Source organism: Furipterus horrens, unplaced genomic scaffold (genome assembly GCF_987537825.1).
Source record: "Furipterus horrens unplaced genomic scaffold, mFurHor1.1.pri manual_scaffold_3, whole genome shotgun sequence".
Lineage (NCBI taxonomy): Eukaryota > Metazoa > Chordata > Mammalia > Chiroptera > Furipteridae > Furipterus > Furipterus horrens.
The window spans coordinates 129056721-129070040 of record NW_028327173.1 but is presented as its reverse complement, the minus strand read 5'-3'; the positions used below and the strand labels follow the sequence as shown (position 1 = coordinate 129070040).

Here is a 13320-nt window from a genome sequence, read left to right as displayed (position 1 = left end):
TAGAATTGGCATGATTTGGAGATAACACGGGTAAATTTTACTTACTCATTCAATAAGCATTTACTCAGGTCTTACCATGCACCAGGCTGATAATTATATACATAGGAGCAGGGAGGTTATGGAACGGTATGGTATGGCCTTTCTGCTACCTGGCACAATTGCTAAAAATATTGTCCAGAAACTGAAAGTGCCTATGTAATTCCTTATCTTAGTTTTCCTGTTATATTAAGAGAAAGTATTTTCCAACCTCCTGTGTCAATTGCATCAATAAGGGCATCAGTATCTTTACTTCGAATACAGTCTATGAGCTGCCGGTGTGAGCGCTCTCCAGAACTATCCAATCTCCGGAGTCCTGGGATTCTGCCTGTAGATCCAGCACTAGACTTTGGCAAAGCCTTTCGTCCTTCAAATAATAGCACCAAGAGAAGGTCAACCAGACGCATGGTATCAAGTACACATCTTTCATCACCCTGCAACGCACTTTCGATTGAATCTGGAAGCTCTGACCTCAGGAGATCCTAGAAAGAGAATGTGAAAAAGAGTTTAGTATTTTTACATAACACAACACCACTTTTTCTAAAAGATTAAAAATCAAAGATTCAAAAACATTCTTACATGTGTTACTACTGGAGAGCCTCTGCAAAGTGTTGAGAGCAGACTTACAATTGTTGACACCTGGTTACTCAATTTGGAATCTGCAGCTGTGGAAGGCGCACCTGTGGTGCTGCGACCTGGTTTGCAAGCTGATGAGGGCCCTGATATGGTACCACCAGCAGCAGCCATTCGAGATAACAGCTCCTCAGTTAATCCATGCTTGGCTAATGGAGCTGGGTCAACACCGCGACGAGTAAATCGATCAGCTAGTGATGCAAAACATCGCAGAGCTCCATCCGAAACCTAACGATATAAAGAATATGTATACGGTACTGATAAAATTCACCTAAATAAAAGGACTAGTACTGCTTATTTTAATATTGATACTTCAAGAAAGGCAGCTGTAGCAATGAGATTAAGATTTACAATCTGTCTAAATTTTAATCCTGGCTCCACATTCTAACTGTATGACCTGAGGATGTTACTTCACTGCTCAAGGTCTCAGTTCCCTTATTGCAAAATAGGAATATTGGTATCTATAGTTCATTGTCTGAGCTTAATGGTATGACATATAAAGAACCTAGTTGGACAGTAAAATCTCCGTATTAACTATTACTATGTAAAACTCTGCCAAGGTAATCTATGAATATAACTAAAAATTAATACCCGAATGTTTAAAAAGCATTAAAAGTATCCCTGAGTGGTGTGGCAAGTTTGGGGTGTCGTCAGTGGACCAAAAAGTTGTGGGTTCAATTCTCAGTCAGGGAACATGTCTGGGCTGCAGTTCAATCCCCAGTCAAACACGTAGAAGAGGCAGCCTACTGATGTTTCTCTCTCATATCAATGTTTCTCTCCCTCATCAATGTTTCTCTCCCTCTTTCTCTCCCTCCCTTCCCCTCTCTCTGAAATCAATGAGCATGTACTTCGGTAAGGACTGAGTAAATAAGTAAATAGCATTAAAAGCTGAGTTTTACTTTTTCAAGTATGCTAATTCAACAAAAGTTTTACACATATAAAATTTTCAATATTCTATTACTTTACTTCAGAGAGAACTATCTAAGTCAACAAAATTGTGCTGAATTACAATTTTACAATTGTAATTTTACAAATTACAATTTAAATTACAATGAGTGTAGCTTTAAAAATTATATTTCTAAAACATTTAAATTTTGAAAATAAATGCAGATCACTTTTAATTTAAAGTGTTTCATTGCCAAAACAAAAATGATTACCATGCAAAGATATAAAGTGAGAGAAAGAAAAGATGAAATGACCTCTATAGTGTATCACAGTTATAAATAGGGAATACTATAAAATCACTTTTTGATATTAAAGTACACAATAGTGTTTTACTTACCTGATGATCTTCATGTTTTAATAAACTAGACAGAGATTCCACACAAATTTCTAAAGAAGAATCTTGAGGTTCCATTTTACCACAGAGTCTTGATACCACAGCCATGGCTGAGTGCAAGGTATCTTTATGAACCAGGTGTCCACTGTCACGAATGAAGGTAAGCACACAATTCAAACCGCCAGCCTCGAAGACTGCTCCTGACTCACGAGTGCATATTAGTTCTAGCACCTACAACCATAAACAAAATTAACGAAAGAATGCAATAAGTTCAATTTTAATTTTCTACAATCACAGAAAACATAAAGAACCCTCCACATTTATTAGCAGTCACATTTTAAAAACTAAAGAAAAACCAAATGAATTAATTTTAATGTATTTTATTTAGCCTAATATATCCAAGGCACCATCATTTCAACATATAAAAAACTACTGATAAATTTTACATTCTCTTATGTATTAAATCTTCAAAACTATATGTATATTTTACACTTACAATACCTCTTAATTTGGGATGGCCACATCTGAAGTGTTCATTACTCAAATGACTACTGCTATACAGAGTGTAGGGTTACATGGTGAAACCTACATGGCATGCTAAGAAACTACAAGTAATTAAGCAAAAGTTTATAAAGATTCTAAATATTTTTTCATTATTTTCAGTAAATGCTAGTATATTACATTATTCATCATCCTCACTCTTATTCTAAACAAAACATTAAAAATCAACTTTGATTTTCTAAATTATGTTAATGTTTAAGGTATTCTGGCAGAATTACAGAGTTAATAGAGCCCATAGATCGTACAGGCATGAGAAATTAAGATTTTATTCTGAAAGGAAGAAAAATGTTTTAAGCAGGGAAATAACATGATCAGATTTTCAGTTAATAACTGTGGGAAATGAAGTATGAGGAGAGTGTAGAGGCAAATGTAAAAATTCAAGCATTATTTTCAAGAGAGGATGAAGGCTTAACTAAGGCAGTAACAACAGGGACAAACAGAAGGAAATAAACTAGAATAAACTATATTCTTTTAACTCTAAAAGAACATAGCAAAATACCTGATCATTAATTCCATGTGTGGAGTGGAAAGGATAAAACGCAGATTTCTGTTGTGAGTGACTGGGTGAAGAACGATGAATTAAGTAAAAAAAATCGCAAAGGACACAGGAAAAAGGAGAGCAAAGTATAACAGACTAGAGAAAGTCTGAGAATACAGATCAGTGAATGAGCAGTAGAGTAAAACCCCAGCCCCAGAAGAAATATGAAATGATGTGATCAAGAGAATAAGAGAGGGAAAAAAGCTCTGAATAGGAAAATGGATAACTCTTCCTCTGAGACTAGTCAGAAACAAATGTACAGATACAGAAAGTCAAACACTAATAACTATAAACAGCAGTTCTCAAAGTGTGGGAAGCCACTCTCAAGGATCATTTAAGTCAAAACTTTTTTTCATAATACTATAATGATAATTGTCTTTTTCATTCTTATTCTCTCAGGAGTATAGACTGGAGTTTTCCAGAAGCAGAAGCAGATATAGACTCAGTCACCTTCTATTAAGTCAAACATCTTGTAAAGAGATTTGCAAAAATACTTAACAATGCTATCCTTCTCACAAATTTTCTATCTGTTTCGGAAAGTTATTTTCATTAAAAATGTAATGTGCCCTGCCTGGTGTGGCTCAGTGGATTGAGTGCCAGCCTGAGAACCAAAGCGTCGCCAGTTTGATTCTCAGTCAGGATACATTCCTGGGCTGTGAGCCAGCTCCCATTTGGGAGTGCATGAAGGGCAACAACACATTGCTGTTTCTTTCCCTCTCTTTCTCCCTCCCTTCCCCTCTCTCTAAAAATAAATAAATAAAATCTTCAAAAAAAATGTAATGAATGTTACAGTAGTCCCTCTATATCGCAGTTCACTTATCGCGGCCTCACTGTATCGTGGGATTTTTAAAAATATTATATTTATTTATCGCGGATTTTTTGCTATATCGCGGGATTTTGCAGTACTGTATATGTATGTTGTTCAAGTTATGTAGGTTTAAGAGTGTAGAATATGTTTAAGAACATAAGTAGTGTTTATAAAAGTGTGGAAAAGGTTAATAGGGGAGTGGGAAAGGTTAATAAGGGACTGGGAACGGTTTATAAGTGTGTGGGAAGGGATTACAAAGCCTTAAAAAATATATAAATACTAAAATAAATGTAAGGTTCCTACTTTGCAGATTTTCACCTATCGTGGGGGCGGGGGGGTCTAGAACGTAATACCCGCGATAAGTGAGGGAATACTGTATAACATGTAATGAGTTTCTTTTCAGCTAAATTAATATATACTTAAAATTTATCAGTTTTTATATCTAACATGGTAAATATAAACAGATATAAACTATATGAACAAAGGTTCTTTGGGGTCCTCAGTAAGACTTGTAAAGGGATCTGGAGACAAAAAGTTTGAAAACTGCTGATTCTAGAACAGCAAGAATCATAAAATAATAAGAGAATCATGTAAAAATCTAAATGTGTTCACAAGTAGTTCCAGTACAATAGTGACCCAGTACTAATGTTTTTAGAGTCACAAAGATTATAATTAGCCCCACCAGGAATAAAACAAAACAGCTAACTCTAACAGAATACAGCAAAATACTTAAATCCATGGGGTCTAGAACCAGATTTCCTAATCTTCAAATTCATAATCTTCTAATACTGTCTCTGCCACTACTTGTATCACCCCCTGCTAGTCACTTGATCTCAGAATCCTTGAAATTTTTTCACCTCTAAAATAGTAATGTTTTGATATATACAAGGTTCTTAATGGTTCAAGTTCTAATTTTTTAGGATACATAATTATGGATCCCTAAGAACAGCATTATAAGGAAACTTCAGTATAATGGATTAGAAAATTTTTCACAGAAGAAACAGAATTGTAAATCCAAATAACATAAAGCCAATCACCAAAAATAAATAAAAACAGTTCTTGGCAGGGCTGTGCTGTATATCTGCTGTGATCATCAAAGTTTTGTTTTTCTAGATTTGGGAAAGGAAGATTATGAGGAGCAGTGTTAATTCACATGTAATAAACTGAAAGGAAGTGGCGCCCATTGGTAGTGTTTTAAAAATAGGAGCTAGGAAATAGCTCTTCTATCCTACATGTTGACTTGGCTGTAAGTGTCCCATTTAGTCTTGCTATTTAAGAGGAAACATACAAATTTTAGGAACCCTTACCCAAGGCTTTAAAGGGCAGGGAGTTAAGTAATCAATCTTTTAGAAGACTGGTAAAATGTCACCTAAATTTGAAATATTTAAAAAATTAATGTTCTCTACTCTGTGAAATCTTTCTCCTACCTACCTTCTCAAATGTTTTCCTAGAAATTTTGCCTATAAAGCATTTCTGGGCCAAGGAATACTTTCTCTCAATATACCAGGCTTCACATTATACTGAGTACTACAGGACCCATCATTTTTAAGGACAGAAACAAAAAATAATGGCATAAAAATATTACAATCTACCACCTCAAAAACAACAACAACAACAACATTGTTTATGGAGTTCAGAGTTTGGAGATTAAGTACTGATTGTAGATTTACTTTGAAAAGAATGCTACAACTTGTGTGGTTTTTCTTCCCCATGTTTATATTAAAAGAAAAGCTAATAAACCTTATTATAATTAAAAAAAGAAATGATGTGATATTAGTGACACCTACCACATACAGAACTATCATTAAGATTAAATAAAAATTGTACACCTGAAACTTATGTGACACTATTAACCAATAATATCCCCCCCCAATTTTTTGAAAACCGATTAAATGAGTTAATACATATAAAGTGTTTAGTGTGATACCTGGCACTAGTGGTCAGTGTTAGTTGTTGTGTTGGTGGTTTTTACTAACTTCATACAAAATTATTTTGGCTGAGAACAGGGACAACCTCCCTCCAAAGTGTCAGTGCCTACCAGAACCAAAGAGCACTGAGGCGGCAAAGAAGAGCATGATCAATGACGTACAACTTTCCTTCAAAGATAAGATTTCTTTTCCAAAGCCATATGGACTCTCTTTTGGTGACACAGAACTGTGACTTCCACTGTTCTCAACCACTCTCACTAAAATAAGACTGACAATGGAAGGAAAGTTGGTCTTTTTAGCAAAGTATATTTTTTATTCTTTAAGTGAAATTCAAATGGGCCAATAAAAAATTAAGACTTACCTTTACACATTGTTCAGCTAAATCTCTGCTAGTCCTGTTGTTAAGTTCGACCACAACCAAACGATTACAAAGTGCTTTTATAGCTCCATCTACCCCAACAATCCTTCGGGTACATTCTGCAGATACATCCAGGTAGTATGTTATGGCACGGGCTGTTACCTCCAATACATTGTCTGGAGCACTTTCATCAAGAAAAATTTTGCACAGTGCGGGTAAGAAAGTGCGAGGAGGACATCTGCAATAAAAGAAATCATATTACACTGAGAATTACTAAATGCTTAACATCAAAATAGTAACAAAGTAAGATAAAACTATAACTTATGGTGTTCAATACTGGGACGCATGTGTATTACGTAGTATTTCTCACATTGCTTTTAACTCCTTAACAATACTCACATGCTAATTTCATCATTGCTGAAAATATCAAGTTAGAAACAGGTTTAAGTATCCCTATTAACTTAAAACCATGTTAAAAACATTCCTACTCAGCTGGAACATCAACTGCTCTGTAAAACCCTCCTAACCTCTCCAAATAGTTAATTGGTACTTTCATGTTCCTAAAACCTCATAAAAACAGTGCCCACACTGTTTAATGTATCACTTTATTTCTTTATTTACATTAAGAGGTTCTGAAGGCCAGGGACATTCTTCAATTCATATTTTATGGGAACAAATGTTGATTTGGGGTTTAACAGGCCAGGGTAAAACAGAACAGCTATGTAACCTTTCTGGTCCTGTTTCCTCAATGTAAAACAAAGATAGTATCTAACAATACCTACTTTATATGGATATTATGAAGATTAAATGAAATTATATACATAAAACACAGCTCAGTACCTTGTCACTATATAAAACTAATTAACTTTAGCTCCCCTTCCCTCCTATCAATCGTCTAACATGTGCTATATAAGCCTGTGTAACAGTTTTATTGCCCTGGCAGGTGTTACTCAGTTGTTTGGAGTGTCATTCCATGACAGAAAGGTTGCGGGTTCGATTCACAGTCAGGGCACATGCCTGGATTATGGGTTCAATCCCTTGTCCAGGCTCTGACAATGCCTGGTCCAGGCACATTCAAGAGGCAACTAATCTCTTTCACATCAATGTTTCTCTCTCTGCCTGCCTCTCCCTAAAAACCCATGAAAAAATGTCCTCAGGTGAGGATTTAAAAAGAAAGTTTTATCAAAGCAGAATTTTTGAGTTATCAATAATATCCCCCTATATTTTAATCAACATTTAAAATATGCAAGACAATAATTTACAGTTAGTAGAAATCTCAGTTGTATAACATTAAATACATTATTCTAACTTCTCTGCATATGGGCTACAGATAATACAAAACAGTATGCTCCATGTTTTAGTAAAATTATTTTTCCTCCTATTTTTAGTGTGTACATATCATTAGTAACTTTTTAAAAATATGTGTGTCAACTTCAAAGTACTTGACTCTTTAATGTCTGCTTAGATGATCGTAACTTAAGGGGTCCAGGAGCAGGAATTTATCACAAAGATCTTAGACATTTCCTTATATTCAATGATTGACCAACCACTGATTAAACACGGATGGTTTTATTAACCAGCAACACTTTTTTTTAACTCTCATCTTTTATTGAAGGAAATAAAACTTGTGCTGCAGTGGCAGTGATACTTCAGCACAAGTTGGCTGATGGGGCTGACATGACAAGCTACAATTCTGGCGAGGGGTCCAACCACAGTGAGAGGACCAAAACCACAAAGAGCAGGAGGTAGCACACATCCTATCCTCAACACCCAGTGCAAGTACTTCCATCTGCAGAGAGCTTGACCATGCATTGTAAAAATAGGGATCCCTCACAGCTGGCAGAGTACCATCTCAGGCCACCAAATCCACCCAAAACTAACATGGAGTCTCAGTTTGGAGATCCTTCTCTTTGACCCAAAGATTCGGACCATTAGAAGTCATTTGTAACTTTTCTGAGCAAAGATGTTATGGCCAGGAGATAGTCCCTTTGTTCAGAAGTTAATATCAGAAGACTGACTAGCATATGAGAATCTTAAAGCATTTCTGCTGCTCTCTACATATACATACATAGTAAACTGAAGAGATGAGAAGAGATTGTACAAGTGTTAATACTACTGAGGAACAACACAGTCTAAAACAGTATTTTTCTTCTTTGGAAAACAGTAGCTTTTGAAGAAAGAATAAAATGTGGAAGCTGATACTCCTTGAATCAAATGACAAGAATGAATCTATCATATGCTTTATGTTAAAGATAAAAATATTCATCTGTATTTCCTCTCCAGGAAAAAAACTATGTCAAAAAATTTTTATGAGAAACATGTGGTATAACTTTCTATATTTCATGGGAATATGTGGTCCATATCTACAAATTTGGGGAAAAACTGTTTGCTACTGTGATGAATGTCCTGAGCAAGTATGGTTAAAGAGCAAATTGGAAGGAAGGAAGGAAGGAAGGAAGGAAGGAAGGAAGGAAGGAAGGAAGGAAGGAGGGAGGGAGGGAGGGAAGGTAGTTCTAAACACAGGTTCTCAGATTTTAACTGTGGTTAATTTTATTTCTAAGAAAAAAAATAAAGATGGTCTGCATATATAAGAGCTTATTTTATATTAGCCATAATGAAAACCTGCTTCATGAACTTTATTTAAAAAGACTTTATTTATTTTTAAAGAGAGGGAAAGGGAGGGAGAACAAGAAGGAGAGAAACATCAATGTGTGGTTGCCTCTCACACGACCCCAACTGGGGATCTGGTGAGCGACCTAGGCACGTACCCTGATTGGGAATCAAACCAGCAATCAATCCACTGAGCCACACCGGCCAGGGCTGAACTTTTTAAATGTATAGTACAAAACCTGTTGTACGCCTGGCTACTGAACAGGGAAATAATAATTTTCTAGCTCCTTGGTTAGTTTTTCAACAATGAGGAGGTATTTACGGATATCCATACACACACACACTCATATATGCACACATATATAGAAAAAAAAACAAATTTTCAACTTAGAACCAAAGCAAGTGACAAAATCTCAACAATATATATAACTATAAATTGAGCAAAGAGGTAAGGAAAAACATGCCAATATTAATGAATTCTAAAAAACAATTTTAAAAAAAGTTATATTACTTGAAAATTCATACTGAAATTCAAACAAATTACCAACAAGTGTTGTTTCCTAACATACTCTGATGAATATCCTGCTTTAATATAGCCATTACAATGTAAGCATATAAGACTTTAAAACTGTCTTTCCAGTTGTTGGTGAATTTCTTAGTATCATTTCTAAATGAATCCTAGGTTCAAAGATTATTCAACTCAATCTTTGAATTCCACCTGAACTTAATGGTTATTTGTAAACACCTGACTGTCTTCCATAAGCAAGACCCTGAGCCCCTAGCCTTTTCCCTGGGCTACAACCATAACTTCCCTGGGTTTGAATCCATGTCAACAAGTACTAACTAAAAAAAAAAAAAAAAAAAATTTACATAATCAAATCTGATTCATTAAAAACTTGTGATTACCAACCTTAAATGAACACAATGTCCAATAAGTCTGCTACATTTCTTCCACTGTCTGTAGTAAGTATTTTACATCTTTTTTCCTCCCAATTTTCTTGATTTTGTGACTCCCTCGGTTTTCCACTGTAGCCTCAGTCCAAAACTCCCTTTCTTTTCCTCTCTAGATTATATCATCTATTCCCTTAGTTTGTATACCATGGGTATAAGTCTCCCAAAATGTTATCTCCACCCCAGACAAACTAACTCATATCACTACTTCCATTAAGAATGATCACAGGCACCTTAAATGAGCATATTCAAAAAACAAAACACCTAACATGCACTTCCCACTCTCAAATCACCATCTCTGTAAATAATCACAATCATCCAGAAAGCCAGAAACCTATGAATCATCCTTAGTCGATTCCCAGTCAGGGCACATGACTAGGTTGCACATCAGGTCCCCAGCTGGGGGTGCATGAGAGGCAACCACACAGTGATGTTTCTCTCCCTCTCTTTCTCCTTTCCCCTCTAAAAACAAATAAATAAAATCTTAAAAAAAAAATCGTCCTTAGTTTTTTCAGTTTCTTCACATTAAACATCTAATCCATTAGTTAAATTCCACCAAATTTCCTCTAATCTAAGCTGAAATAGCCTCTTAGACATCCACATAAGAGATATGTCTAGCACCAGTGTCTAGTGTCTAGGAGGGTATCTCTACAGGAAGGAGAAGGTCAGTAAGGTGAAGAGGGCATCTGTGCAGCGGAATGCCCCAGTAATGGCAGTTAATCTATATAAGGATAATGATCAAATAAATAAATATATACATATTTCCTTTATATGTGTGTGTGTGTGTGTGTGCACATAAAGGAAAATATATGTGTATGTAAGTGTGTGTGTGTGTGTGTGTGTGCGCGCGTGAGAGAGAGAGAGAGAGAGAGAGAGAGAGAGAAAATAGGAGCCAGGTTTCTCTGCAGGGTTCTCCACACAGGAGATTCTCAAGTTTTCTTGAATGCTCCCCCATACCCCCCTCACAAACCCTCTCGACCTCATGCCTTCTCACAACAGAGACAAGTAAATCCACTTCCATCTTTTCATAGTATAGCAAAATGCCAAGTATAGACTCTAGCCCCAACTGTTCTCCTAAATCCCAGAACTGCAGAACCAACTGCCTCCCCTCCTCATCTATCATTACCTGAGACATTTCAGGAACCATCAACACAACATGCACAAAAGTGAACAAAGTTAACCTACCAAAAACCATACCATTTATTCTCTAACCTACCATTTACTTTGTCAGTCAAATGTTTAAAAAAAAAAATCATAAAATCTTCCAAACTCCAGTTTCTAAAATACAAAATCCAATAGCTAATCATGATGGTTTTATCTACTAAATCTGTTTAGTTATCTGTCCCTTTTCTTGAATTCCAACTCTTATTATTTCTTACCTGGATTACTATAACAGCTTCCTAATTAGAATCTCTCACTAGACTCTCCATGAAATTCACCAGTCTCTCACTAAAGTTATTTTTCATTATTTTTTTTTTTTAGATGAAAAAATGTTTATTCTTAGAATACAAATTTGACTCAATATTAAGATATCCATTAATGGACTACTGGTCAAGATGGCAGCGTGGGTAAACAAGGTTCACCTCCTCATACAACCACATGAAAATTACAACTAAATTATAGAACTGTCACTCAGAACCACCAGAAATCGAGTTTAATGAAGTCTGAAAACTAAGGAATTAAAAAAACTACATCTGTCCAAACTGGTAGGACGGGTGGAGACACAACCAGCTACGATAGATAAAAATTCAATTCGAGAGGGATATCCCAGGAGCAAGGAGTCCCAGCCCCACATCAGGTCCTCTAGCCCAGGATTGCAATGCCAGGAGGATAAATCTAATAACTTCTGGATGAAAAAAACAGCAGGGATTGAGTCAATGGAAGAAACTTCTAGAGTCCCAAGAAGTTCCTCTTAAAGAACCCACACCTGGACTAACTCAGACTCACTCCCTCTGAGCTCCAGCACCAGGGCAGTAGCTTGAAAGGCACCTGTGGCTTACAAGGAGAAACTGAATGTCTGGCATCAAGGCAAGAACTGAGGGGCAGCTTTCTCCCAGACAGAAAGGTGGGCAGAAACCAAAGTCCTTTTTCTGAACCCTTCCCCCACAGAGCCTCAGAGCCGACAGGTAGGTGCCACATCTGAAACTCCCATCAATCTGGATAACACTCTTCTCCCAGCTCTGCAGATCCCCTTAGGTTCCTTCCTAACCAACTTGATGTCAACAGTGTCTTTTCCATATAAATAGCTCACTGCTTCACAACTTCCTAAATCCTTTCAAACAAGCAACAGCCAGCCTCAGTGGGGCCCCAGCCGCCACACCTCTTGCTAGGTGGTCCCAAGCCAGGCACTAGCAGCAGCCAACCTACATTCACGGCCTGGCTTTCCCTGGGAATCTCCAAGCCCAGACGAGTAGCAGCCATCTCAGATTGCTTTATAGCTGAGGCAGGGGGTACCCCAGTCAATATATAAGTGGGGCTGCCCTTGGCCTACATCACCTGGGAAACCCCAGGGCCATTGCACCCAGTGGGCAGCTACAGACCACATCAGAGCACCACCTCCCTGCCCCTGCACGGCTGATCCTCCACAGAGGACAGAGGTTGGTGGTTAGTGGTCACAGACAATCCTTGCAAATGACTGGCCTGAATAAAACCCTCCCATGGATCTGCCAACAGCAACCAAGGCTCAATTACAAGAGGAGGGTGTACTCAGCCCATACGAAGGGCACAGCTCAAGTACCCAGCATGGGTAATAGAGGCTGTGCCATTGGACCCTACAGGACACCTAATACATTAAGCCACACTACCAAGACAGGGAGTCAAAGCAGCTCTACCTAATACACAGAAACAAACACAGGAGGCTGCCAAAACAAGGAGACAAAGAAACATGGCCCAAATGAAAGAACAGATTGAAACTCCAGAAAAAAAAGAGCTCAACAAAATGGAGATAATCTATCAGATGCAGAGTTCAAAGCACTGGTTATAAGGATGCTCAGGGAACTTAGTGAGGAACCTCAACAGCATAAAAAAGATCCAGTCAGAAAGGAAGGATACACTAATTGAAACAAAGAACAATTTACAGGGAAACAACAGTAGAGTGGATAAAGCTGAGAATCAAATCAATGATTTGGAATATAAGTAAACAAAAAACAACCAATCAGAACGCAAGAAGAAAAAAAGAACCCAAAAGAACAAGGATAGTGTAAGCAGCCTTGGGGACAAGTTCAAGCATTCCAACGTTCACATAATAGAGGTGGCAAAGGGAGAAAAGAAAGAGCAAGAAATTGGAAATCTATTTGAAAAACAAATGAAAGAAAACTTCCCTAATTTGGTGAAGGAACTAAACATGCAAATCTAGGAAGCACAGAGAGTCCCACACAAGATGGGTGCAAAGAGACCAACTCCAAGACACATCATAATTAAAATGCCACAAAGTTTAAAGATAAAGAGAATCATAAAACAGCAAGAAATATTCAGTGATGAAAAGCAGCAACCTAAAACCAAGATTGCTCTACCCAACAAAGATATCATTTAGTACTGAAGAGCACAAAAAGAGCTTCTCAGACAAGAAAAGAACTAAAGGAGTCCATCATCACCAAACCATTACTATATGAAATGTTA

General features: G+C 37.0%; 1 protein-coding gene across 10 annotated transcripts in view; it reads right to left on the bottom strand.

Annotated features, from left to right (window-relative positions):
* Positions 1 to 13320, bottom strand: part of HECTD1 (HECT domain E3 ubiquitin protein ligase 1) — an 89109-nt gene that overhangs the window by 53330 nt on the left and 22459 nt on the right. For all 10 annotated transcript variants that reach the window (XM_090270156.1, XM_090270160.1, XM_090270157.1 and 7 more), the window contains exons 3-6: positions 6145 to 6379; positions 1952 to 2179; positions 616 to 897; positions 248 to 518 (exon numbers count right to left, since the gene is read on the bottom strand). In XM_090270156.1, coding sequence (XP_090126282.1) covers positions 248 to 518; positions 616 to 897; positions 1952 to 2179; positions 6145 to 6379 — 1016 coding nt within the window. The remainder of the gene's footprint in view (positions 1 to 247; positions 519 to 615; positions 898 to 1951; positions 2180 to 6144; positions 6380 to 13320) is intronic.